The sequence below is a fragment of the Falco rusticolus genome, chromosome 4 (genome assembly GCF_015220075.1).
Source record: "Falco rusticolus isolate bFalRus1 chromosome 4, bFalRus1.pri, whole genome shotgun sequence".
Lineage (NCBI taxonomy): Eukaryota > Metazoa > Chordata > Aves > Falconiformes > Falconidae > Falco > Falco rusticolus.
The window spans coordinates 37,348,899-37,376,156 of NC_051190.1; the positions used below are offsets into that span (position 1 = coordinate 37,348,899).

At 57.6% G+C, this 27,258-nt stretch overlaps 1 protein-coding gene across 1 annotated transcript; it reads right to left on the reverse strand.

Moving 5' to 3' along the window:
• Positions 1 to 1,128: 1,128 nt before the first annotated feature.
• On the reverse strand, positions 1,129 to 26,477 carry PRR35 (proline rich 35). Its single transcript, XM_037387338.1, has 3 exons — positions 26,406 to 26,477; positions 6,017 to 7,728; positions 1,129 to 4,976 (listed from the first exon to the last, which is right to left on the reverse strand). Exons 2-3 carry the CDS (start codon positions 7,636 to 7,638, stop codon positions 4,043 to 4,045), a joined length of 2,556 nt encoding a protein of 851 aa, XP_037243235.1. The 5' UTR covers positions 7,639 to 7,728; positions 26,406 to 26,477; the 3' UTR covers positions 1,129 to 4,042.
• Positions 26,478 to 27,258: the final 781 nt, after the last annotated feature.

Here is a 27,258-nt window from a genome sequence, read left to right on the forward strand (position 1 = left end):
CCACAAACTGTGGCCGTGTCCCTGTGTCCTGGGGTGCCTGCCTTGCCCCCGTGCTGTATCCCCTTGCTGTTGGCCCTGGCAGTACATCAAGCCGGAGCTCACAGCCACACCAATGTGGCTGGAAAACTGGTTGGGGATGCAGCAAAACCACCTTCGGTGTCCTCCACTCTCAGCTTATCTGGGGCCACGTCCTTGTGCTGATGGGATGAGGAGAGCAACAACCTCCCCTGTTACAAGGAACCTTGAAATCTTGTTCCTTCCACTGCCTTCCCAAGATAAGCCTTCCCCGAGGGTTTGTTTATTAGGAAACTTCCCCCCCCCCCTCAATCCCAGAGCTCTCCTTTGCTCTTGAACCCGGAGGAGAAGGAATACTTGAGCAGGAGCAGCTGTACCCACCTGGGGTTAGAAACCCATAAAAGTTGTGCAGGTCCATTGACCAGGAGCTGCTGGGCTCCGAGCTGTGCTGGGGACCTGCTGTGACCCCATGTCCCCCCAGCCCTGGGAGCAGGGGGGCTTGCTGGCCTCGGCAGGCAGGGGAGGGATTTGGCTGGGTCCTCCAGCTGTCGATTGGTACTGGTCTTGGCTTGGCAGAAAAGTGGGGGGACATGCAAGTAGGGGGACTTTGGTCAACCATGACCAAGGAAGATGGCTATCGGGTGGTTCTACCATAAAGGGCAGGTAATGGCTCGCCATCAGATGCCTTTAGGGTGACCAAATAGCCGTGTAATGGGCCCTGTGCTGGAGTGGGCTGAGGGCCCCCGAGGGTGCAGATTGCAGACTGGATAAGCCACCCAGGTAGTTCAACTCCCATCCATTATTTAAATGCAAAGGTAAATGCTTTCATCTTTTCAACTGGAATGGTGCCACCAGCTCAGCCACCTCCTGAAGGTCCCATCCTGCTGGCCTTCAGACAGGAGTCCCTGGGCAGGAGACTGCCCTGGACAGCCATGGCAGGGCAGAGAGGGGAGCCGTGCCCTCTGTGGGGTGCCACCAGCACACCTGGGGACAGGGTGCAAAGGCTGAGGAGTGGCAGGGTGGCCCTGGTGATGATGGATTTGGCCAGAGCAGGCAGGGCTTCCCGGAGAGGACAATAAAGCAGAGAGCAGCACCTCCCGCTTGGAGGTTTTTCCTTTAATGGTTTGGTTTTGTTTTGTACATTCGTAAAACTGTGAACAATAAATACTGTGTGGTCAGCCTCCACCTTCCACTTGCCCCCTGGCTTTCTACGGAGGTGAGGGAGACCGTGAGCAACGTGGCGAGGGCTGCTGGCGCTGGCTCGGCTCGTGGGAGAGGTGCCTGGCTCACAGCGTGGGCACCATGGAGCAGGGCAGCATCCCGGCTTGGGGTGGCAGGAGGGAGTCAGCGGCTGGGGAGGGAAAGGTGGCTGGTGTGCAGGCAATATATCAGCTAAAAGGGGGTGAAAGGCAGCACTGCCTGGTGGTCTGGGCACAGCTCTCCTACTGAAGCCCAGGGCTGCTGGTCACAGAGCTCAGCTGCCCCTCTGGTGTCTTGGGCCTCCAAGGTGCCCGGGTTCAGATGGGGATCACCTAAGAAAAGCAGTGCGATGCTCGGGGCTGGGAGGAGGTAGGGCTCCCTGGTGGGTGGTGGGACCTACATGCCTTTTTGTTCCTCAGAGGAGGTAACAGCCAGGTGGGCAGGGAAGGATGTTATGGGAAAACAGGGCTCCAGCTTCTTGGCTGTGCCTGTGGGTGTCCTGCTGTGCGCTGGGTGAGGGTCCCAGCATGGAAAATGCACAGAGAAGCTGGTGTGGGGGAGAGTGGGGAGCCCTGAGGTACAGGGATGGGGAGGTGCTGGCAGGGGGGGGTGGCGGCTGCCAGGGCTGTGTGAGCTGGGGAGGGTAGGGTGGCAGAGGGGCATGGGGTGGCAGAGCAGAAAAGGTTGGCAGAGCGGTATGGGGTGGCAGAGAGGAAAAGGGTAGCAGAGAGGCACAGGGTGGCAGAAGAGGCTGGAGAGAGACTGGCAGGCTGTTGGGGGTGGGTAGAGCAAGCAAGGTGCTTGGTCTGGAGGGGGCTGCTGTGCTGATGGTGTTATGGCATCCCAAGGCCACAGCATTTATTCAAACCCAGGAAGAAGGGCCCAGTGCCACCTCCCCTGGGCTCTGGGATCGAGGGTTCTGCACCCAGACTCTGGGGTCTGTTCTGGCTGCGTCTCATGAACTTCACTTGGGTCTTGTGGGGCCAGGGCTGTGCTGGGAAGCAGCAGGACATGGCCCATCAGGAAGATTGGGAGCTGGCTCAGGAGGGTTATGGTGCTGAGCTGAGCATCTCTCTGTCCCTCCCCACACTTTTCTCTAAAAAGACCAATAACTGTGCATGCCTGTGTACCCTAAGCAAAGTCCTTGAGTGAGAAATAAACCCCTTTGATGATGTGGAAGCTTTGTCCAGCAAGCAATCATGTGGGAAGAGCCAACTCTTCCTGTTGTCTGGGCCCATCGAAGTACTTGGGAGTGCCGGGTCCCACGTGCTGGCTTGTCACTCGCCATAGGATTGTCCGCTTTGTGCCCAGTGAAGAGCCAGCATCTAAAGCTCCCTGGCTGTGCTGTGTAGGTCCCTGATTTGTGGCTTTTCTTGATGTTGTCTTTGTCCTGCCCTCCTGCCCCCATGACCCCCATCTCAGCTCTTCTCATTGTGAAGAACAAGCCACCAGCAAGTTGGTGAAGGCCCTGGGTGCTAACAGGAGAGCCCACCATGTCCCAGGCAGGGAGTGTGGCTGGGAGAGGAAAAGCTGCCTGGCTTTTCCAGGCTGAGGAGAGCACATTATACCCGCACAGTGGGAGGGAGTCCAAGAAATCCTGGCCCAGGCATGGGGAGATCCTGAGCCAGAGCAAATGCTGCTCAGCAGGGCGGTGGGGGACAGGGAGGTGTGACTGCCCTGCGGTGGGTACCAGCCTGCCCGGCAGAGGCCAGAGCCCCCACCGAGCATGGGGACAAGGTGACATTTTGGGAAGGCCAGTGCTCATCCTGCAAGCAGCAGGCTTGCCTGGGTGGTTGGCTTTCTGATGCTCTGGCTGAGGGGGGACCACTCAGCATCGTTCCAGCTTGGGACAGGCCAAGTTTGTCCCTTCACAGTTGTTTTTAGGGTCTTTGCCCCTTCAGCAGTGGGGCTTGTGGCAGCATCGTCTCACCCATTTTGTTGTCTCATGTGTCATAATTTGGGGGATTAGGACCAGTGGGCAGGAGCTCATGGGAGCTGTACTCTGCAGGATCGGGACCTTTGTGAAGAATGTGCATCATGTCTGCATGGGGAGAGGCCATCGGGGCAGCGGGAGGGAAGGTCTTTCTGTATAAAGGCAAAAGGAGGAGCCGGACGCTGGGGGACCTATGGGCAGGAACAAGTCCCCACACGTGGCAAATGCCCTTGGTGGGAGAGCTCAGGACCCAGATGTGTCACTGTGGCAAGGTGGCTCCTGTGTCATCTTGTCATTGTGGCTGGGGGGATGTCTCCACAGTGCAGAAAGTGCTCGGCCTCCGGGTCAGTCCAGCTGAGCATCCGCTTCTCTTCTGTGACCCTCAAGCCACCACGTCTTTGCTTTGTACAAGGTGACAGCCACAGCCTGTTTGAGCACAGCCGAGACTGGACTGAGGCTTGGCCCTGCAGATACCCTCTCTGTGGTCCCCCCACAGCCCACAGACTGTGGGAGCTGGGCTGCTGAAGTCCCTGAGTGTCTCTGGTTAGAGGGCTGGCTGAGCCTCCTGTGGAAAGCTTGGAGGTTTTTGCAGTTTCTTTTTTTGCCTCCTAGTGACTTCCCTTTCAAAGGGAGTTCCAGGACTAGGGAGCTGAGGCTGTGGAGCATGCAGAGCCCAGGAGCACTGTCCTTGGCGCTGGGGTGGGACAGGGACCGTTTTTTTACACCTTGTGGAGTCAGCTGGGGGAGCTAGCTGGGACCCCACGCAACATGGCCCGAGCCAGGCAGTGGTTAGGCTTTCATCCATGGGGAAGAGGGGGAGCGGAGAGGTGGAACACAAGGAAGGTGAAGAATGAGGTGGTCAGTGAGATCCAGGAGCTTTTGAGCAAGGTGGACTTAGGGGTCGGCATGCAGAGGGCTGTGGACACACACAGTGTCTGTCTCGCTGGGAAGGCTGCAGGACAGGGAGCGCTGCATGGCTCGGCAGCCCAGAGGTCCATCCTCGGTGGTGACTGGGAGCTGAGGGCCCTGGGTGGTGCTGGATCTGCCATCGGAGCAGAGCAGGACACTGGAGTCTGCCTCGCACTTGGTGGTGCGGCTGTAGTAGGGCTCCATCACGTGCCGCATCTCCAGGGGCATGGTGAGCGGCAGGACCTCAGCCTTGATTACAGCACCCAGGTGAGCTTCGGAGGAGGACGCCCGGAGGCTCTCAGAACGGCTCATCTTGATCAGCAGGTCGATGGTTTTATTCTCGGCCTCAAGGAGGCAGTTTGGCAGTCCCTCCCCATCTCCAGCCTCCCCGGTGGCCGCACATTTGTTGAGGGCCCCTTGGTCTTTGCCATGGAGCTTCTCACTGCCCAGGCTCATGTTGCAGGCCTCCTTCTTGGCCAGCTGGACCTTCTCCAGACCTTCAGAGGATCTCTTCACTGAGAGGTCCAGAGGCCCTTCGTGGGGTTTGTTGGCTTTCTCCAGTGCCTGGTGGATGTGGTAGAGCTCCTTTCGGATTTTGACCAGCTGGTCCCTCAGCTCTTTTTGCCCGGGGGTGTCCTCCTTTGCCAGATCAGACAGTTTCTTCTCCACCTCTTGGTACTCCTCTAAGGTTTTGGACAGGTCCCCAATAAGCATGGTTGTGGCCTCAGAGTCTGTCATGGTGGCAGAAGTCTCCTGGGGTCTGCTCTGCTTGCAGAGGCCATGGTCCAGGCCAGAACCCACAGAGTGAAGAGCTTCAGTGTCATTGCCCCTCTCCGGTTCCTCAGGCTGGCCAGTGAGAACTTCCATGTGCCAGTGGTCCAGGGCCTTGGGGATGTGGCCAGGGTTGGCCCTTGAACCACTGCAGAGAAGTGGATACAATCAGTAGGGAAAGAGATAGGAAAATCCTTGGGCATATGTCCAGGGACAGCACTGCCAGAGTCAGCCAGGGCTCCTGCCAGCGGGAGGTCCTTCCAGGAAGGGCTTTGGTCTGAGCGTGCAGAGCCCTGCTGGACCTGCCCTGGCATTGCTCTCCCAGGAGGGGGATGGACCTTGACACGGCCTATTTCATGACACCCACTAACACAGGGAGAGACCAGTCTGGGGAGGTGGTCTTGATAAGTGATCCCACCTCAGCTAGCCAAACATGGGTTCTCTTTCCTCTTGGAGCACTGGAGAATGTTGATGGAAATGACCATCCCACACTCCTGAAAGCTCGGTTGCAGGGGATCTCTGCAGCCAGCCTGAGAGCAGGGAAGAGGCAGGTGGAGATGGAAAACCATGGAGAGCTTCTCCAGAGAAAGCTCCTTTGGGTGCCAAAAGTGATGGATTTCACGGTGACATTTTCTTGGAGCTACAGCTGGACTTGTACAACCAGGAGAGGGACTGAAATGTTGTTGAAAGGAGCTGTGCACATTTCTAGCCCCAGGTAAAAGGAAATGTTTGGAAATGGGGGCCTCCCTCTGGGCTTTGAAACCAGAAGGCAAATCAGAGGAATGCAAATGTGTGTTTAAAAATAGGCAATGATTGTTCCAACAACCCTGGGATGTGGGAGGTTTCCTGGTGCCTGGGGAGCACAGGTCCACACCGCACAGACACCACACTGCTTCTCGCTCTGTATAAAACAGAGGAAAACGAGGGACGGCAAGTGGTCCCACCATAGTCCGTGGGCTTGGACACACCTGAAGGCTATGTAGGTAGGTCCTTTGTTCCTGGAGGGCAGAAAGCCCTGCCCTGTGCGGGTGTTGGTATGAACCACCAGCCCCGAGTGTGCCCAGCCCCTGGAGACTCATCTCATGGTTTAGGGGCAAGTGGAGGGATCAGTAATACGAGGGGGTGTGAAGGTGATGGTTGGGGCCAACCAGATGTGAGGAAGAGGCAGAGAGACCACCGGCACCTTACCTGCTCTGGTAGCTGAGTTTTCCAGGCATCAGCCTTTCGGGTCCTATCAAATCCAGCCCATTGGCAGTGAACTTCCTCTTCAGGGAGCTGCCTGGAGGACTGCTGGTCTCCAGACAGGTCACCACCGGTAGCTCTGTCTTCCGGACACCACTGGGGGCAAAAGCGCCATCCTTCACCCCCACTATGTTTTGGTAGATGTCGGTGGCTGTTTTTTTGCGTAGGTTGTTGAGGCCCAAAGCTGGGTTGCTCTCCTTCTCTTGGGACAGCCATTTCTCCTCTTCCTCCTGCCCCAGCATGGCAGGGTGGTTGAGCTCGGCAGCGGGCTCCTCTCTGACACCTTTGGACCAAGGAAAACCTGTCTTCAGAACGGGCACCTTCAGCAGCCCTGGTTTGGTTGGCTCACTGGGAGGTTTGGCTTGGGGTGGCGTGGGCATGACAGAGCCCACCAGCTGCTGGGCTTCTGGCTTGCTGGAGGACATCTTACCTTCAGTGGAGCCGAAGGTGTGCTCAAAGAGCAAGGGGTAGTAGAAGCGGGGAAGGAAGGCTGAGCGGTCGGGGCTCTGCAGAGGCTGGAAGTGGGAGGTATGTGGGTGCATCAGCTGGGCTGTGGAGGCCAGGAAGGGCAGCTGAGCCAAGTGCGTGTGTGTCGTAGCACTGTTGGTCATGGTGGGGCTCAGGTAGGAGAAGAGACCGGGGTTTAACGGGTAGTTAATACCCAGCAGTGAGAGATTGAGGCCCTGAGGTTCGTGGTAGTCACTGTAGGCAGGAGGGGGGTAGCATGGGATGATGTTGCTGTCGGTACAAGGTGGGGAGACCTCAGGTGTGTTCCTCCTTTGCCCATTTGCCACCAGCTTCCACTGCTCCATGAGGATCCCGCTGCTGGCCAGGCATTTCTTTGGCACTTTGCAATGCTTTGGCTTAGCATCTAGGTCTGGGGAGGCCATTTCCCTGCTTTTCATGACGTGGTTCTTGAGGGAGAAGACATCCGTGATGATGAAGTCAGGCTCCACCTCCTTGCAAGGCTTGTCCCTCTTGTTCTTGAAACCGAAGACCAAAGCGTTCACTTCTGGTTCAGCTGGGTCACCTTGGCAACCTGCCTCTTCGTTTTTCTCTTTCTTCTCCCCCGCATCCATCTCCCTCAACAGGCCAGAGACATCCTCCTCCTCCTCTTGGAACTGGCTACCTTCTTCACCAGCCCCTTCACCAGGCAGGATCTCCACCCCTGCCATCGGCTTGTCCTCGTGGCTGTCCCTGTTGGAGGCCTGCCTGGTCCTAACCGACCCTCCCAACGTGGCCGAGGAGTCACAAGTCTCCTGCTCGTCCCGCCGCCCACGCAGGCGGGGGGTCTCCGTTGCGTGCAGGAGCCGCAGCTCCGGGTGGAGCAGGTTGCCCTTCTTGTAGGGCCAGTCAGACTCGATGAGGAGGGAGAGGGAGTTCTTGCACAGGCTGTACTTCATGTGGTTGTAGAGGTGGGACTTCTCCATGCAGGTGAAGGGGCACTGGAAACATTTGTAGTTGTATGGCTTGCCCCATGGCCTTGGGATGTAGTGAGGCTTTTTTGGCTTCCTCTCCTTGTGCTTGTAGACCGAGGTTAGCTTGCAGCTGACATCGTCCTTGGACATGGTGGCAGGTGCCTGGAGGTGACTCCTTGTGGGAATGGAAGGGCACGGCACGTGAATCTTCCCACAGCTCTCCAGGAACCAGTGTGTGCCCTGAAAGAAGGACATCATGGAGCTGGTGAGCTGTGCCTGCAGCTGCCTGAGATGGCTCTGCTCCACGGGCACCTCCTGGTCCCAGGGAGCAGAGCTGCTGGGACCTCCATCTGAGCTCCAGTGTTTGGGATTTAAACCGATCCCAGTGATGGAATTTTTACCCGAACGCTATTGGTGTGCCCATATGTGCTGTCCCTGTTATTAACCCTCTTCTCTCAAATCACCCCAGAGCAAGAGGAAAACAAACATGGTAAAGGCGTTGAAGCTAAACCACCTCGAGCTGACATTGAAGCACCCTGGTGATCTCCCTGCCCAGCTGGAGACTCCCTCGGGGTAGTCCCAGCCCATCCAGCACCACTTTCCCTCTGAGGGCAGGGAACAAAAGGGAAACCCACCAGCAGCCCCAGACGCTGCGCTGGGCACTGACCTGTGCAGCTTTGCCAGCTCCTGGGCTGCCACAGTGCCAGAGCCGACTGAGATGCTCCAAAGCTCAAGCACCAAAGCTGGTGCCAGATGTAGATGCCTGAACCCCGCATGTGAATGTGCAGTCATGGTGCACAGAGGACCATCGGGTGGACAGACTGGATGGGGAGAGGTTGTGGACCAACTGCCCTGAACTTGACGTTCCTGCTGGAAAGGCAGTCCTGCCTCCCCAGCTGCCTGGGGCTGACCCTGTCCCATGTCAGGACACAGGTAATCCAACTTGGAAAACCATTCTCGGCTAAAACACACCTCCCCACTTCCAGGTGTCTGCCCCAAGATTGAAACGTCTGGGAAATGTCCCCCACAGTCCCCCGACGCAGGGCTGGCCTTGGATGCTTCCTACTGCAGCCTCCCTGAGGATGGCGGCAAGGTCGTGCCCGTCCCCCCACCTGCTGTGGGAGCAGGTAGGGGAGCCCAGCACCCCAACTCCTCGCCTCCCAGAGGAGCCAGTTCTGCACAGGATCCACACTTACGAAACTGGACTCCCCCACAGATGGCCAAGCAGCAATCTCCTGCAGTCGCAGGGCAACCAACACTGATGCACGCGCCTGCGCCAGCCCTCCAGACTCTGCTTTGCCCTGGAGGGACTTGCTGGCTTCTTCCCCATTAGAAAACACCCTGCATTTCTCCTGGGAAGGGCAGCAGATTTGAGGGCTTGTTCTGCATGGGTCAGGTTCATTTCTCAAGGGCTAAATCCTTCCCCCATGCAGCAGGTCCCAAGGCAGAGCTCCACCCCAGGAGAGCCTGCAGCCAGGCTGCTGTGGGGATACACAGCCTGGGAAGGAGAAGTGGGCAGAAGCATCTCCAGATTGCCACCAATGTGGCAGCTGAAGCCATTCAGGGAAACAATCTGCTCCCCATCTTTTGGGGAGATGAGTTTTGCAGGATGGGAAGGGAGAGTCCGTCTCTGTGCTCTGGGGTATGCTGCGGCTTTGGGCAGCCAGGACCAGCAGCTGCCCGGGGCAGGTCCAGGCAGCAGCTCCAGGAGCTGACAGCCTGCAATGGGCATTGCTCCCCACCTGCCTGGGGTGTGCCCAGCCCAGAAGTAGCCGGCATCCTTCTGCACATGGCCTGGAGGGCTTCCCCAGGGGGCTGGGTGGGGGCATTGCAGCTCCCGGGGGTGTCTGGCATAGCAGGGATGAAAAGCTGGGATGAGAGTGGGATGGGCAGGGAAGGGGCTCGTGTGGCAGCAGCACTGCACTGGGAGGAGGTTGCCGTGTGGCCCCATGATGCTCCCCACCTGCTGGGGCTGGGCTGCATGCTCGCTGCAGGCAGCTCCCCTCGGTCAGCCCAGGCCCTTGGGGCTGGCTGCTCACCCCACAGGTCCACGGCCCTGTGCCTCCTCCCCTGAGCATCCCCCTCTGGGTACACGTCCCTGCTCTGGCTGCAGCCTGGAATTCTGTGTGCCCTGCAGGGACGGTGGCCCCGGGGACAGTCCCACCAGCGCTATGCCAGGTGGTGGCTGTGCTGGGCTGAAGGATGCTCTGTGCTGTGCTACCCGCCCTCCCCACCGCTGGCACCAAGGGGCATCACCTTCCCCTGGGAGCATGGTGAGAGCATTTGCATGACAGGAGAGGGAATTGCCTGTGTAGGACCCTTCCCACTTTCCTCCTGAGGTTTGTCTTCAAACAGCAGAGTGTCTCCTGCCTGCGGTGGGGACAGGGAACAAGCCATGCTGTGGCTTCCCCAGTGCAGCACAGGAGCCTGCAGGGCAGGCTGAGCTGCAGGAAGGGTTTGGGGACAGGTGTCTGCTTGCCCACACGTCGACATAGCTGGAAGCTGACCCTACCACTAAGATCCGGTCTTGCAGAAAATAGGCAAAAATGTCCCCTTGTAATGTGTCCCTGTCCGCTGGGATTCTGAGGGAGCTCCAGGGGTGCAGACCCGACCTGCAGCAGCCAAGGCTGATTTGCCCCATTGCAGTGGGATGCGCAGGCAGAGCTCGGGGCCTCCTGCCTGCAGGTTCACCGCGGTGAGTGACAGCCTGACCAGCTGCCCGGAGGGACATGCTTGTCCTTGAGCCCTCAGACACTTTCTGCATGCGTCACGCCTGTGAGCCGTGAGAGCTCTGCACACACGCTGCGATGCTCAGGGGAGCAGAAGGGATGCAGCAGCAGCTGTGCAGGATGGGGTCCCTCTGAGCATCGCTCTCTGGCTCCAGCCACCAAGTCTGGGGTGCCCCGAGCATCCTGGATGTGGCTGTGCCCTGGTCCCCTGCCCCATCTCCCCACAAGCCCACCCTGCTAGAGGGGAAAAAACAAAGAGCGGCTGAGTGGGGAGCCGGGTGCCTTGGCCCCACTGCAATGCACACCGCCTGTTTGCAGGTCAGTTGAACAAACATTTGCTGTTTATATGCCAGAGGCAGATTAAATCTTTGCTGGGAGACTGGAACTGGTTGTTCCATTCCTGCACACCTGATCCTCCTCCAACACTGCTGCAAATGCCGTTTGTTCCCCTCCTGTGCCCGGTGGTGCGGGCAACGGCAGGGAGCCGTCCAACGTGGGGACAGGCAGCTTGGCTGCTTCCACCTCCCTATTGATGCAGAGAGGAACAGCAAGGGAGAAGAGGAAAGAGCAAAGAAAAAGAAGGGTAGAGGGTGGGAAAGTGCCCAGCGTGTGAGCTAGGCAGGCTCCGGCAGAGGGGAGGCATCCCCAGAGCCGGATCAGGCCCTGCGGAGCCGGGAGACAGGCGTTGCAGCTCCTGGTTGCTGAGCAGTTCCCGCACCAGCAGATCTTCGTGGTCTGCTGAGTCTCTCTCTGCCACAACACATTATTTCCAGTGGGCTGTCAGCTGCGGCGGTGGGGGCCGTGCCTGGGGGCAGCGCGCGGCGGGGACCGCGCACCTGTGCTTGGGAATTGCAGCATCCCTGCTCTCCTCCCCGGGACTGCCAAGGGGAGGGGGGCATTGTCAGATGGAGGGAGCGGAGTGGCAAGGGGAGAAGAAAGGGCGAGACAAAGGGAAGGAAGAAGGGAGAGATACCCAGGAGAAAGATCTGCAGTCCCCAGTGCTCCAGTACTTAAAAAATCCCAGTCCCAGCCTGTGCTCTGGACACAGGGATGCAGGGAAGCACATAAAACCATTGGGGCAGCTGAACTGCATCGTCTTAAATGTCCATCTAGCTCATGTCTCTAATAGTCAAAAGTAGGACATAGGGCAAGCATCTATATTACTGCTCCAGTTTTCCTAACCCCTCAGCCATTGCAGTGCATCCCTACAATGGACCAGGTGCCGCTGCATGCAGCACCCAGCAGTGGCCCTCCCCGCTGCGAATCCGCACGGGCTGCTCCTGAAGCTGTGGAAATGTTCAGCCCCCAAAGCATCCTGCAGCAGAGCATTCCCAGTACACCACACAGCTTCATCCTTCAGCTTCCCAGGCTTGTTGGTACCCACATGTTTTGTTTGATGCCCCCCCAACTCTTGGGCTGAAGGAAGCAGCAACCACGGTCCCTGTCCACCCTCCAGCCACATGGTTCACCATCACACCCCTGCTTCACTGTCTACTTTCCAGGCTGAAGCTGAAACCCTCCCAGACCTCTTCCCCTTCCCTGAGCCTCCTCCTGGTCCATGGCAGCCGCTTGGAGGAAGGGGCTGGGTCCGGTGGGTTTCCCATATGGACACAAGCCAGTGCCATAGCCTCCCCCCTGCAGGGAGGCATACCCATGCCCACTGCCCCAGGGAAGGAGAGACAAAAAAGCTCTGCTGAAGTACAGCAGTCTGGTTCAAAGATGTGTCTTCTGCACCGTGTGTGTCCATCGGAGAAGCTCTGCCACTGTGAGCTTGTTCTGATCTGCTTTTGCAGACCCCCAAGAGTTTTTCTGGCTGGAACAAAGACCCTGTCTCTCAAACTGATGTCCTCTCTTCTTTGCTGCTGTCCTCCGAGTCCTCCAACGCTGCGTGTAGGCTGCCAGGGAGCTGCAACGCTCCCATGGAAATTGGCTGCCCTCAACCTTTCCCAGATGGCTGTAGGACATGGCATGGAGGAAGGGGCTCAAGAAAGGCACTGCAGTTTTTCTCCACTCAGGAGGGATGAACCTCCTGCCTTGCACCTTGTCCTGCAGCTGAGGGCTCCAGTGGTCTCTCATGAGCTCGTCCTACCCTGCACAGGTGGGAATTCATTTTTGGTCCCCTGCATGTCCAGCACCAACTGCAGGGACAATTCTTCCCTGCACCTACATCCACCCAGCTGCTTCCTTCTGGGCTGTCCAGGTTGCTCATGCTCCCGGTACCCAGCATCATGCCAGTCTCTGTGATGCCGCTGTTGGTATTCATTGGCAGCAATTGCCACCCCAGGGAGCACGGTGCCCTGATGGCCATGCTAGCCATGACAGTACAATGGGGAGCAGGGGGAGGGCAGCTTTTCTATGGGCTTTCACACTAACCCCACAGACCGTCCCTTTCCTCCCATTACCCGGACTCTCCCATTCTTTCTGGTGCTTCCCCATTGGGGTTTTGTCCCTTTTTCACCAGCACCGAGGCTGGAGCAGCCAGCCAGGCATGGCAGGGAGGGGAGCGGGTGGCAGCGGGGAGCTGCTGATCAATTCAAACCACTTTCCCTACGCTACATGCTTTTGCCGCAGGGGCTGCTTGGCTATTAGCGGGTATCGGGTCCCTTTTTGTTTTCATAGCCTGGGGTTGTGTGATTTGAGCTTTTAAGCGCTTATTGGAGGCTGGGATGAGAGCAATTGGCCATGGCAAAGCAGCAGGCACTCGGCAAGAGGAGGGGAGCCCGGCTGGTGGGGCCTGGGAGCTCTGCACCCCCCAAACCTCACCCCATGTAGCAGCTGTGTGCTGAACTGCTCCTGTAAGTGACTGTGGGGGGCCACCCTGCCACCTCTGCCTTTGGGGGTCCGCACATCAGCAGCTTTGAAATTATTCCCACCTCAAGGTGTGCCTTCCTCTGGCTTGGTCTCAATTGTTGCACCAAGTTCTCTTTTCCCAGAGCCACATAATATCTTCAGAAAAGTGGGGAGTTCCCACCCACCCCAAACTGCCAGTCCTTCCACCTCTGCCCACCCGCCACTTCTTTGCGTGTGAGGCCCAGAGGCTGCAACCCACATCCCATAGCTCAGCACAGCTCTGCTGCTCAGAGGGTTCTTCATCACTGGTTGCACGTCTCCATGTGCTTCACATCCCGGGGGCAAGCCGAAGTCAGGGTCATGGTCTAAAAATTTGGTAGCATTTGGATTCCCAGCCTTTAGTTTTCCAGTGTTTGGAGGGATCTGGGTTTTCTGGTTGGGAAAGCTTACGTTCCCTTCACAGGCAGCTTTTGGTGAGGGCTCCTGTGGTCTGCAGACTCAAAGCCAGGCTGTAGCCCATCCCAAACCAGCCCAGACATAAGGTGGCTCCATCTCCAGGAGCACTGCTGCCTTTCGAAGCGCAGGCTGCCCGGGGTCACCTGCCCAGCCTTGGAGTGTCCTTCAGGCCAGGTGATGGACTTAGTCCCTGCTGCGTGTTGGAGCCACAGCACCTTCACGCATACAAGTCTTCCTTCATTTGGGGTCAAAATCTTCTCCCTTTTGTGCACATGTTCAAGAGCTGTTTCTACGTCTCTCGCCTCTGCTGAGCTCCTCTGCCTCTCGCCTCCATCCCCAGAAAGCAGCTGTCTGTCCCTGGATCTCAGTTAGCCTGAAGACTCCCCGGGGCAAGCCCAGCATCCTATGAAAAGCACACGTGGCGGCAAGCGTTCAACCAAGTGACTGGATTGGAGTCATTGTCTTCTGCCTGTGACACACACAACACCACTCACAGGCTCCTTGAGAGATGAGATCAGGCCGCCACAGCCTCCAGGCTACTCTCCAGAGGTGTGAGGGTCCTCCACCGCAAAAGCTTTTCCTCCCACAGCCTTTCCTGCCACAAGCCCTTCAGGGCAAGAGACAGGTCCTGGTGAGGAGATGTAAGATTGTCTCTCCACATTATATCAACCACCCACACAAGCTTGTGCCTAGGTCCCACTACAGGAGCTTCCTATGTCTTCCTCCACCTCCACTTCTACCTGCTAATGGAGCCCCAGGAGACCACAGGCTCCCAGGTGTGGAGTCAGTGGCTCCATGGCAAACAGACCTCCAAACCTGTGGAGACAACATCAGTCTCCATGTGAAAATGCGCAGCTGGATAGAGGGGAAAGTGGCTGTGTGCAAGCCAGGAGGGTCAGCAGCATGGCTGGACCCAAAGGTACACAGGGGAGATGATGTCCAAGGCTGGCATAGTGAGCAGGGGAAGAGGATGAACATCTGAAGAGAATTGGAGGGGCTTAAGAAGTGCAGGCAGCTGGAATAGGTAGGTATGGTCCAGCCCTCCTATGCAGTAAAGTCTGTGTCACACCAGTGATGTGCAGGGCTCCTGGAGGTCCAAAGAGTTATTTCTCTTGTTCCCAGGAGCTGGAAGGGTGTTTGGTGTAGTCACCTTTGTGCTGGACATGATATGCTGCACACAAAAAATTTCCCTAACTTCTTCCCGTTTCTATGACCTCCAAAGTTTCTTTCCTCACTTACAGGTTTCTCCTTCTCTTGCTGGTCTGACAGCCCAGGATGGCATCCCACTGCCTCTGACCGCCTGCCCTGGGAGATGCCCTCTCAGCCTTCCACCTGTGGCAGACCTTTGGGGATAGTGGCACATCTCCAGAAGCTCCTTCCTTCCTTGTCATCCGGGCCCGTCCCCTTCCCATGTGCTGCGGCACACAGACAGCACTCTGAGCAAGGCAGTGTGGGGCTCAGCTCTCTGCTGATTCCCCAAATCCACCTTTTCCTCCCATCACCAAACAAGCCGTGTGAGCAAGGGTCCTCAGCGTGGACTCAGATGACACAGATCACCTCTTCTGCCCCATCACCACCACAGGTCCCCAGCCTGGTATGGACACAATGCACCCTGCCAGTTCCCCTGCAAAGCTATAAGCTCTGTCGCACAATGAGGTGCTTTTTGTCACCCCTTGTCCCATCAGAAGGCTCCACAACCTTCTGAATCCACTGCAGTCAAGTTCCTCCATGTCACTACTTAAATGTTCTCCTCCTTTTCGCTTTCCATTTATCCTTGTACAGTTCACACTCCATAAATGCACTGGGGATGGGAATGATAAGAAAGGAAGGAGATCTCCTCTGCTTTGCTTTTGCTGGTCTAACAGACCCCAGCTCTTACTGTGTCTCCTAAGACACACCAAAGGTTGCCAAAGGTTCCCATCTTGATATAACCTTTCTCACATCCTGAGTTCTCTCCCATGATGTATGTGCTGTGCCTTTACTGGCTGCTCAGGTGTTCTGCCCCACCAAATCAGTCTCCATCTTGCAACTAGAAAATTCACCTTATTCCAGTTCAAATCCACCCAAAATCCTTTGAGGACAAGGGCAGAGAGTCTTCACTCCTGCTCTGCCTGCCCACCTCCTCCCTTGCAGTCCAACCCTCTTCTGCTCCTGTATGTGTCTATTGCTGCATCCTCACTTACCTTGTTGCCTTTGCTGCAGGAGAGCAGCTGTGCATATGGCCATCACAGGCACTTCCCTCAGCCTTCCCCATCTGTGTCTTCACATCCCCATTTGAAGTTTCCTGCTTTCTTCAGGGTCTTTCCAATCCTCTCCTCTCTTGGGTCAGCCCCTAGCAGACAACATTCTGGCTCTGCTCACATGATGGATGCGGCTCCTTTCCTGCAAAGCTGCTTTTTAGCCAGTTGGCCCCAGACATGCCCTGCTGCATGGGGTTGCTCCATCCCAGATGCAGAACTTTGTGCTCCGCTGAGCTCTGGCAGGTGACCACTAGCCCATTTCTCCAGCCAGGAGCTGCACCTTGCATTGCTCAGCACGACCCACTGAGCCTGGCAGTCCAGCCAGTTTTTGACCCATCTTGTCCTTATGTTTCCAATTTGACCATGAGGATACTGCAGGAGACCATGTCACGGGCTCTGCTAAGGTCATAAAAGCAACATCCCTTCCTCTCCACTTGTCCAGGCAGCCAGTTGTCTCCTGTCAGGAGGCAGTCATGTTGCTAAGGCATGATTTGCCCCTGGTAAATTCACCCTGGCTCCTTCTTGCCATTCATGAGGCTGGAAAGGTCTTTAAGGAGGACTTGGTTCACAGCCTCCCCAGAGACTGAGATGAGGCTGGCCCACCCTGGGTGCTCCCTGATGCATCTGAGCTGCTTCTGCCACAAGGCATCTTGAGCCAGGGACCATTGTGTCCCTGCAGGAACCTCTGCACATCTCAGCAGAGCATGGGATGGAGTGAGCAACGCCTGGGGGATTGCTTGGCTGTCCCACAACCAAGTCCCACTCTTGGGACATTCTGAGATGGGTCAGCGTCCCTGGGGACTTCCTAAGCAGAGCCCTGCCGGTGGCAGCCACCCAGCCCTCATCTGGGATTGCCCCATGCAGCCAAAGAACCTTCCTCAGCCCACCCTGGGGACACAGACCCGCTCGCAGACTCACTCATTCACTCCCTCCCCTCTGCTGGTCCCTCCTGCCAGCCCAGGGGGAGCAGGGGTGGGCAGGGGTGGGGACCGCAGGTCGAAGGGGACAGACATTGGCACAAGCACTGTACACCTCTCCTTCTTGGCTGGGATCCTGGCTCTCCCAGGGCAACCTCCAAAAGATGCCCCCTCCCCTAGGTTAGAGGACAGGTCTCCTTTTAGCCACAACACAGCCAAGACGGGGCAGTGATTTCAACCACCCCTAGAAAAGGGGGGCTGTTGCAACGCTGTGCCCACACCTGGGGTGACTGGGATCATCCCCGCTCCCACCTGCCAGCTCCTGGCACTGACTCCAACCAGCGATTTTAGGATGCAGCTACATGGGAGAATTTTTAATCAGGGCAAGGTCTAACCAGCCACCAAGAAACTGCCAGCTGCAAAGGACTGGGTGTATTTAAGGTAAAATTAAATAAATTAAACTGGAGGGTGTTGATGTGTCAATTCGGCAGTGGTGCGTGCAGAACTGCGGCACCACAGTTTGGCAGCTGCATCCATGAAATCCATCCCATTTCGAAACCCGTTGCAAAACGGCCCCGATTAGGAACGGCCCCAATTAGGAACAACCCCTGCTTCTCCCTCCCCATCCTTAGGCAGGCACAAGCAACTCCACCTGCTAAATAAAAAAACTAAAGGGGAAATGGTTTGCTGCTGGTTGGGAGAGCCTGGGAACAGTGGGGAAACTGCGGAGTGGGAGAGACGGCTGGGATCGACTCCAGTGAAGGTGCAGGAGCTGAACCAGCCAGAAGGCCCTGCCAGGGATGGGGCTGCCCTAGCCCCGGGCCGGCAGGCAGGGACACCCACAGGAGAGAAACTGATATTTTCTGGGGAAGAAACCGATCTTTTCTGGGGGAGAACCAGCTCCCTGCAGAGAGGAGGGAAGCAGGAGGGACATGGCCCTGGGAGGAGGCTGGCCAGCGGAACCCTGAGCCAGGCAGCACTCCTCTTTGCAGCTGCTTTGCAGGCAGGTTTCCCTCCCAAACACGTTTTTAGTCTCGGGCAGGAACATTTGCGATGCTGCGGGCTCACCTGCAGGCAGCAGATGCGCTTCTGCCTTCTGCCTGTTTCTTGATAAGGGTGTTTGGTTGGTGGGTTGTTTTTTTTAAAAATGCAGTTCAAGGTGGCTCTCAGGGTGATGCTGCCTGGTGGTCTTGCTCCCTGTCTTTCCAGCTCCTTTGCTCCCCCAAAAAAGGCAGAGTGGCTCAGCCCCCGGCCCCGCTCCGTGGGCACTGTTGGGGCTGCAGGGAGCCCAGGGGTGTTGCCGACGGTGGGGGCTGAGATGCCGAGTGGGCAGGTAGCGCTCGGCCGCGAAATCACCCGGCAAGGTCTGTAGTGGCCAAGGAATGACCAGGAGGAGTAATGACGGCCGGAGGCAAAGCCACCGGGACTTTGCGCAGGGATGTTATTAGCTGGTGCATAAAGCGGGGAAGGCAGCTTGTTAACCTGTGCCGTGCCGCGGGACCACACGAAATGGCCGGGCAGCCACGCTTGTGCGTGACCCTGCAGCGGAGCGTGCCGGGCAGCAGTGCCGGAGCAGCCGCTGTGGTGGTCCCGGGGCTGCCTGCGCTCGCTGCCTCCCCCACCTCAAACCCAGAGCCCCCCAACCACCCCTGGGTCAAGAAGGGCTCTGACGTGCCTGGGGGGCTCCAGGAAAGGGTGAAAAGACCCAAGGGGATGAGGAGGTGACACATCCACAACCTCCTGTCCGGGATTGTCACAGAGGGGAGCCCAAACCGTCCCTGTGGGGGTGGGCGAGCAGGACCCCGTGCAGGCAGCACCCGAGAGATGCCCAAAACCTCTCCCCATCCGTGTCCCAGGATTTGCCACCACCATGATCCACATCTGGGACTTACTGACATGATTTCCTTGCCTTTTTTTTTTCATAAGACAGCTCTGACTGCTGTGAACTACTCCTCATTACATGGCCTCTTGAGTTAATTCCTGAAATTACTGTAAACATGCATTCTCTGGTGTGAGGATGTGTGAGTTGACACCATTACACATTTTAGTAACTAATCTCCTCCAACAATTCATCAGCTCAGTTTAATTTTCATTTCCATTAAGAAGGATTTAGAGGGAAAAAAATTACCGGTAATATGGATAATATTGTCTTACTGCTAAATTTCACCCTTCCCCTCCTTTTGTATTTCTTTTTCACAATTGTAAATACTTATCACATCTCCAAGCCTGCAGAAAACCATTGCTCTTCTTGATTATTATACAAACAGGGAGAGGTAAATACGATAAAATTAATCTGCGCTCTGTGCCTGCCCAGGCTGCTTCCTAACACATTGCTTCATTTTTAGTGGGAAGAAAAGTCAGACCTCTGCAACCCACCACACGGTCACGGGGAAACCATCCAAAATCCACCACAAACTTTCTATTGTCAGAGACTCGCGTGAGCAAATTCCCAGCGAAGGCAATCGGACATGTCATTAGGAGAGCAACCCAAGCAGAAAGGCCCCATATGACCTCCTTGGTGCCGAGCGCCTTTAATAAGAAGGAGTTACAAGGCTTGCAAAGAGACTGGCGAGTTGGACCAAAGAGCATCACTTGGAAACGATCGCGTCCCTGCACCCAGTGGTTCCTCTGCCCCTTCCCACAGTTTGCACATCCCCTGCCCGGGTACCGGCTCCTGCCCCTGGTTGAGCTCCTGGCTGCAGCATGGCACCGGGCTTCCCCGGGCATTGCGGGACGGCTGGGCTTTTATTTGGGGGGAGTGCAAGACTGACAGGAGAAGGTAGCTTTTAACCAGGGGAATGTTTTCCCCTCCAGCTCCTTGGTGGGATTTTGCTCCCCCGCCCAGACATGCAGTGAGACCCTCAGCCTCCCCCAGCGCCTTCCACCCCCTGCCCACCCCATCCAGCCCCAAAACAGATTGAAATGTCAGGACTTACAGCTCGGCCCCCTTTCCTGTCCCAGCTCCGTCCCTGCTCGGGGATGGCAGGCTGCGGGGAGGCTGGGGGAGCAGGGTGAGGGCTGTCCCCCCCAGCCGAGACCCAGCGTTCCCTAACCCCACTGAGGTGGGGGGCAGGTGACATCCAAAGCTGCTCCCGAGCATTTACAGGGTTGTTTGCAGGAAACATCAAACTCAGGAACAGAAGCGCCAACCCAGGAGTCATTCCCCCCCCCTCGCCGTCCCTCCCCACCCTCTTGCTTGGTCTCATTTGTACCGATTTGCCCCGCAGGCTTCTCGCTGATTTGCCATGTCCCTGGCAGGGCTTCGACCGGGGAGGGGGAGCGGGAGCCAGACGGGAGCGGGTGGGGGGGAGCCAGCCATGGGGAGGGTGGTGGGGAGAAGGATAGGCCAACAGGAGGAGCCTGGCTTGCCAAAAGCAGTTCAGACCTAGAAAAAGCTTTAATGTGCACAGACGGAGCAGGCTGGGAGCAAAACCAGCTGGGCTGGAGGAGAACATGCTCGGCAAGAGGCTGGTTTGGGGCTGGGTGCGTGCGTGGCTCGGGGCTGGCTCCTTGCTCCAGCCCTCTGAAAATTCCCCTCCCAACATCAACTTTTCCTATCGAGGAGTGATGGGCAGGATGCCAGCCTGGTTTTTCTCCGGCATTAATCATTTACCTGCTCCAGCCACCACCCTTGCCCTGACAGCTCCCGAACCACATCTCCAGTGCAAGAAGGGTCACCTCGAGCTGGGACAGCCCCACCATCATCCCCACCCCATGCCCTGGAGCTCGTACCATCATCCCCACCCTGTGCTTGTGCTATGGAATCTCTCACTCGTGGAGAGAGACAGAAGCCCCTGTGGGGGTGACTCAGACCCCGGGTGCCCCCTTCTCCCCTTGCAGGTCCCTTTCTCCTACAACAGCGAGCCCCAGGGCACCTAGTTTTGGTGTCTGGCACCACCTGAGCACTGGCCCAGGCTGGAAGGACCAGGGGCAGCTGCAGCCTGAGAACCCCCTTGTGAGATGCTGGATTCGGCCCAGACAGCCACGTCGGGATGACCCTGCATGGCATTGTTTAATGCAATTCCTTAAAATTGGACCCTCCCCAAACTGCCTGATGCTCTGGCCCGGCTCACCTCTTTGGAGCCAAATGCGGGGGACCCTGTGTCCCCTCTCGCTGTTGACCCACCAGCTCGCTGTTACCTGGCAGCATCCTCTGTTCACAGGGCGCTGGTGCCAGCGCCAAAGAGCCAGATCTGGCACTGGGCACAGCAGCAGAGCAACCTGAAGACCTGTCTTCGGTGTCCCCCTTGGCTCTGCACCCCCTGTGCCATGGCGGGGGGGCCTGGCTTTGCTCCTGTCCTCGAGCCGTAGCAGGGACACAGCCCTTCCTGGGCGCTTTGCAGGCAGCCGTCTCCAATCTGCCAAGGCGCAGGGCCACCTGTGCTGGCTGCCCATGCCATCTGCGAGGGGGGGGCTGAGGGGAGCTGGCTGCTGTCCCCCCACCCGGGTCAGCGAGCAGGGAGACAACTTGGGGAGGGGGGACCATGGCTGACCCGCTCCATCCGAGGGTGCTGGCACTGCCACCTGCACCCAGCGGGAGGAAGAGGAGGGAATGGGGGCAGCCCTCCTGTAGGTGTCTCCTGCTGTGGGGCTGGGGGAGACATTTCTGAGCCCTTTGGTGGAGTGCCCAGGTGGGGACAGGCTGCACCCTGTACCCTGGATGGCTGCAGTGCCACACTCCCTGCTGCCTCTGGATGTCCCCCTGTGCACAGGGGCGGAAGCAGGCCCTGGCTGATACGTCTTTGGGGGTCTCTCAGATCCAGACCCCCCAGTGCTGTGCACACAGCTGAGCATGAGGGGTCCCATCCCCTCCTGCCCAGGACCGCCCCGGCACTGGCACAGGAATGTCCCAAGAGGAGCAGCCCCTGGAGCCTGTTAGCAGGCGGGGAACCTGGAGGTGGCTTTGATCTGCCCTCCTGCTCATGCTGGTGGCAGCCACCATCCCCTCCTCCCTCCCTGCTCAGCTCCACAGGCATCCTGAGAGCTCCTGGCCGTGGCTGGAGCCCACTGTGTATCCGGAGCTGCACAACCGCCAGAGCCAGGCACTGGCAGGTTCATTCCAGGAATCCCCACAGCAGTCACCATCCTGCTGGTCCTTTGATGAGTTGATAATGAAGCTCCCCTTGCCTTCCTACAGGTAGCCAGAAAGTTTTATTCATCATCGGCTGCTGGAAAGGTCACAGCATCCTCCTCCCCCTTCTATTTCTGGCCTGTGCCCTTTCGCCATCAGAGCGGGGAGCGCTGCCGTCGCTGGACCCTGGACACAGCGTCTCGGTGTGACCACATCCCCGATGCCTCGGCCGCGGAGGTGCGTGGGAGGGCTGCAGGGAGGATGCTTTCCAGCTGCCCGCACACTGCCCACGCCAGCTGGGCTCTTTACGGACCAGAAAAACTGCTGCAGGGCGATGAGAGCTGTGTGCGGGCTAAGTGCCCTCAGCTTCAGCCCTGGCACAACAAAATAATGGGAATTTTGGGATGCAGACAGCACGTGTGATGCTGCTGGAGTCTCCTTGCTGCAAAACCCCTGGAGAGGGGCCTGGCTCCGGGTGTCACAGGCACAGACATGCTCCCAAGGTAATGGGGCTGAAGCAGCTCATGCTGCGTCTGGTGTGGGGTGATCGGGGTGCAGTGGTGAGTGTGGGTCTGGAGGGACCCCAAGAAACACCGAGCCCTCACCCAGGGGAGGCTGGCAGGCAGGCAGCGGCCATGGGGCTCTCAGCATCCCTGTATGGGCTGGGCTGGCACCAGTGGTGGCAGTCATGGGAGCGCTGGTGGAGCATGGGCTGCGGGATGCTCCAGGTGCCACTCAAAAATGGGCAGCAACATGGAATATCCTTCACAGACAACAGGAGACAGAAAAAGAGGTTTGCTCTGAAAATTGACCTTTGCCCAAACCCTGCAGGTTTTTTCCTAATTCTGGGAAATACCCAAACCTTCACCTGAGCTCTGCTCTCCTGGGGGGCCAGGCAGGACCAGCCCAGGGGTCCTCTGGGCTTCCCAGCAGCAAGGGCCTGGGATCACAGACTCAGCTCTGCACATGTAGGTCGACTTGCAGCCATACGAGGAGCCCCAGAGACCCTTTGCACACCGGGGAGGGTAGCTGTGGGCCCCCATTGCTATCCACTTCATGGCAGCATGTCTTGGGAGGGTTGTGAACCCAAGAAGAGCTGCAGGGGAGCCTAGCTCCCTTTCCCAGCCTCTCCAGCTTGCCCAGACGGTGTTGTACCATTAGACCCAGCTTCGTTGTACAGAGCCCAGCCTTTTCCAGCTCTGGGCCAACCTGAAGAGGCTTAAGAAAAGCCCCGGTGAGCTTTTTCATGCTTCTTTGTTAGTGGAGCAAAGATATTCCCAGCCCTGAATCTATAGATTGGCCCTTAAACTAAAACAAGCTCTGGGGACCAGAGAAACAACAGTAGATTTTGGTTGTAGTTTGTTGTGTTTTGTATTTTTTTCTTTCTTTTTCCTGCGTAGACAGCCTTTGCCCAGGAGGGGTTAGCATGAAAAATGCATGTGGGGATTGGGGGAATGGGGGAGTGTTAGGAAGAAGCTATCGATCAAGTATCTCTGAAAGCCACACAGCTGTGCCAGCCCGCTGCCTCTGCCAGCCCTTCCCGGCGCTCCCAGGGCTCGGTGCTTGCCCCGGGTTCGGGATGGGGTGGCTGATGCAGCCAGGAAGCTGCCTGCATCCCGGAGAGGAGCCCACGCTGGACAGCGAGAGGATGCCTCTGCAGTCCCTGCCCTGTCTGTGGCTCCCTCCAGCCAGGCTCGCAGCGTGCTCCTTGCGACATGGCATGTCAGAAATGGGGTCAGGCCTTTTTCTCCCCACATCCGAAGGATGCTTCTCCCAAGCTTTGTAGGGCCATGATAAGGATCTGTAGAACAGCAACGGCTCTGCTCTCTGTGCCCATCAACCCACCCACCCGCCCCATAGCTCTGTACCGCTCTGCTCTGGCAGATCAGAAATAATAATAATTGCAAGTAATAACGAGCCAAACGCAGATGACAGCCCAAGCACCAAGGTGGGTGACCAAGCATACCTCCTGGCACAAGAAGAGCAAGCTGAGGGCACCTCTGTGTCCAACAGGCACTGATGCTGGCAGGAGACGGGGGACACGGGTCCTGCTCTCAGCTCTGGTCCCTGCAGGGCTGGTGCCCCTGTACTGGCAGTGCCCTTGCAGCTGTGTGGGGCTGTAGGTGCCACCGAGAAACACAGGATACGATGCCTGAAGTATGGCAAGGCACTGCAGAGATAAAAGCTTCTCCAGATGGTGCTTATCATGAGCGGGAACATGACGGGATGGCGCTGGAGTGGATGCTTTATGCTATTGATGTCCCTGCCACCAAAGGCAGCTCTGCTAGCTGTAACCAGTCTGGGTCTGGGACAAGGGGCAGACCTGACTTTAGGCTTCAGCTTGGCCAAAAGTGCCTTGAAATTTGTCCCAAATTTGACATTTTGGAAGTGTGGGAGAGGAGAAAAGTGGTGAGGAAAAAAGCAGTGGGAGATGGGAATGATCTGATCTCACAAGGGGGAAAAAATCCCTGACATCTTTGCTTCTCCCTCTTGCTGGGCACCAGCTTATGGTGCTGAGCACCTCGGGCTTCGCCAGTGGGCACCGGGATGGGGGCACCCGGCAGTACCTGCTTTGCCACCCTTCTGCCTGATTTTGCTCCACTGCTGTGGTGTGTGCACCTCCTGGCACAGCCCACGCTCTGCTTGCGGCTGGGATGTTGCAGAGGGGGAGCTGAGCACAGCTGTCTCAGCAGGAGAGAAGAGGAGGCTTAGAAAAGCTGGGGGGATATGGGGGGTGGGGGGCTCACACTGCCCTCACTTCAGTGGGGCAAATCTGAGAGTGTTTGCCACAAGGAAAGGTGTTCAAAGGTCCATCAGCCTTCCCTGAGCCGGGGGGGAGGCAACTGCCAGCAGCCACTGGCTGGTGTCCTCTCCTCTCCCAGTGACATGGTCCAAGCCGTGAGCAGGGGACTCCCCGAGCCCCTGCCAGCTCTTCCTCACTGCCTGATCCTGGCGACGGTGAGCTGCTGACAGCAATCAGATTCCCCCCCCCCCCCCCCCCCCGCCTTGCCCAGGAAAAGCTCGTGGCAGCAGAGAGAGTTTGGCCTAAATCACCGACTGCATGGCAGGACACCTGGACAGACCCCCGGCTCCCTGCCCATCACTGCCAGCCCCCCGGGCACTTCTCTGGCTCCGTGTGTCATGGGGGCGTTGGACCCTGGGTCTGTAATCCGATGTGGTCACACACAATTGCCCTCCGGATCGGCCGCTCCAGCCGTGCCCGGAGCCCTGGCACCCACGGGCAAGGTGCAGGGTGCTGCCTGGGTGTCCCCCCATCCAGGTCCCGTGTGGTGGGGACACAGCCCTGCCTCTCCCACCCGCACCTTGCCGCAGAGCTGGCACTGCTCACAGAGGTCCCTCTGACTTAACATTGCAGGTTCTTTGAGTCCCCTCATCTAATTATAATCTTGATTACAATCTGTGGCTGGATTCTGATGCCCCGATGAAAAGCTGCTCCCCTGGGCTGACCCCTCCGTACATGCCCAGGGGGACCGCAGGGAACGCTGCCACTGCATGGGGCTGACAGGCAGGACTGGGGGAGAGTGAAATGCACAGACGGGGAAACTGAGGCACGGAACAGGGGTGCATCCTCAGCCTGGCCTCCCCCTTGCACACACGGAGAAATTTTATCATCTCTGCACTCACCGGGGGTTTATAAGCAGGAATACCCCAAACCATTCATTTTAATGATTTTATCCCTTTTTGATCCATTTACAATTACAGATGCCTGATTTGCCTGGGACCACGGGGGGCTCGCCCAAGTGTCTGGGAGTTCACAGAGGTTCCCAGCCCCACATACAGCTGGGGCTCTTCAGTCTCCACATCACCACCAGACACAATTGATACCCCAAAGAAAACCAGAAAAAACGCCAACTCTTGTAAACTCTGCGTGGCCACAGGGAGCACAGGGCTGTTGCTAGGATTATTTCCCATTCAGCAGGACACAAACTATCTCAGGCACGAAGTCTGTTCCCCACCATGAGGACGAGTATGTGGCACAGGCAAAGCCGCAGCAGGTGGGCTGTAGAGACCCCCCCCTACATACACACAAGCGCACACACAGGCACACGTACAGCCAGGCACTCGCCCAGCACGCTTTGTTTTGCATTTTGCTACCGCGTTGCCTCCAGCCCACGTCCCCCCTTCAGCCCTGGCTGGGAACAGTTTCCTTTGCAAAGGAAATTCCAACACAGGAGGGTGAAGGCAGGCAAGCACTGATGGCAGCAGGCTGAGAAAAGTGTTTTTTAAAGTTGGTTGATAATTCTTTTTGCTCCTCTGTAAAAGGCAAGGGGAGCCCCACTGCTTGGGGCCAGCTGGGACGGGATGGTGCCTGGCTGGGAGATGCCTCAGAGCAGGCAGGCAGGAGCCGTGCACTGCCCGCAGCCCAGGCAGACATCGACAGCAAGAAATAGGAGCGAGGGAACCCGCGGCTGGCTCGGGATGCTCTCAGCTCGTAGCATCGATGTCTGCAAGGAGGCTGAGGCTGGGCTTTGCTAGACCCAATCTCCCAAGCACCCGGCCACTGTCCTGAACTCCGACTTGCACAGGTACCACTGGCACCAAAAAGGGTTAAAAAATCCCCAGGAATAACACTAATAACTGCCCCATCCCACCTGCCTGCACAACTGCTGCTGGCTGGTGGGAGCGGAGCGGGTCCCTCACACCTTCCCCCTCCCCGGGACAGCCTCCTGGGAAGGAGGTGGCCAGGACTTACCTGCACGCAGGACTCCTCTTCCCTCGCCGCCGCTCTGCTCTGCCTGATGTTCACTCTGTGAAAGTGGGAAGCGTTTTAGATCATGCAGTAGGTTATATATTGTCTGCAAGTCTGGCCCTAGGGCGTCCATCAGTTGGTCTTGCTTTGCTCCTGCCCCTATATGGAAGATGCATCACATGCTCCGCAGCTCCCAGCTATCAGCCTGGCGAAAGGGGAAAAGAAGAAGGAGAGGAGAAAGGGGGAAGAAAAAAATTAAAAGGATCTTCATCATCATGAAAGAGGCAGAGAGAATTTCTCGGTGGAAAACACACCAGCCAGAAATCCCTGCCTGACCCGAACTTTCCCCGCTCTCTGTTTTTGTTCTCCCCGGCTCCCAGTGGCCCCTTTCATCTGCTGTTCAAGGCCAGCGAGATGTGAAGGCGACTTCGCCTTGATCCCGTGCCTGCCTCACCACCCAGCAGGTGAGGGGCTACGGCTTCGCTTCCAAACGCCGCTGTTCATCCGCAGCGCTCTCAGTGCAAAATATTTCTCCCTCCCCAGTAATGCCCCTGGTGCTGCCAGGCTGGGCAGGCACGGGGTGCTCCCAGGGCTTCCCAGTCAACCCTCTGGATCCATGCCCAGAGACTGGGTCCTGGGGCCTCAGGGCCACCACACTGGTGCAAAGCTGCTGAGATGGCATCTCCTGGAGCGGGGTGCTGGCCAGGAGCTGCTCTGCACAGTGCTCGGGATGTGCGCAGCCCCTTTCACCCGTCCAAGGGAAAGGGGATGGCACGGTCAGGCATGCGCGGGTGTCCCAGCCACTGCCGTGGTGGAGACAGTAAGGACAGGCAGGAGGCTGCTGCAACTATGGTCC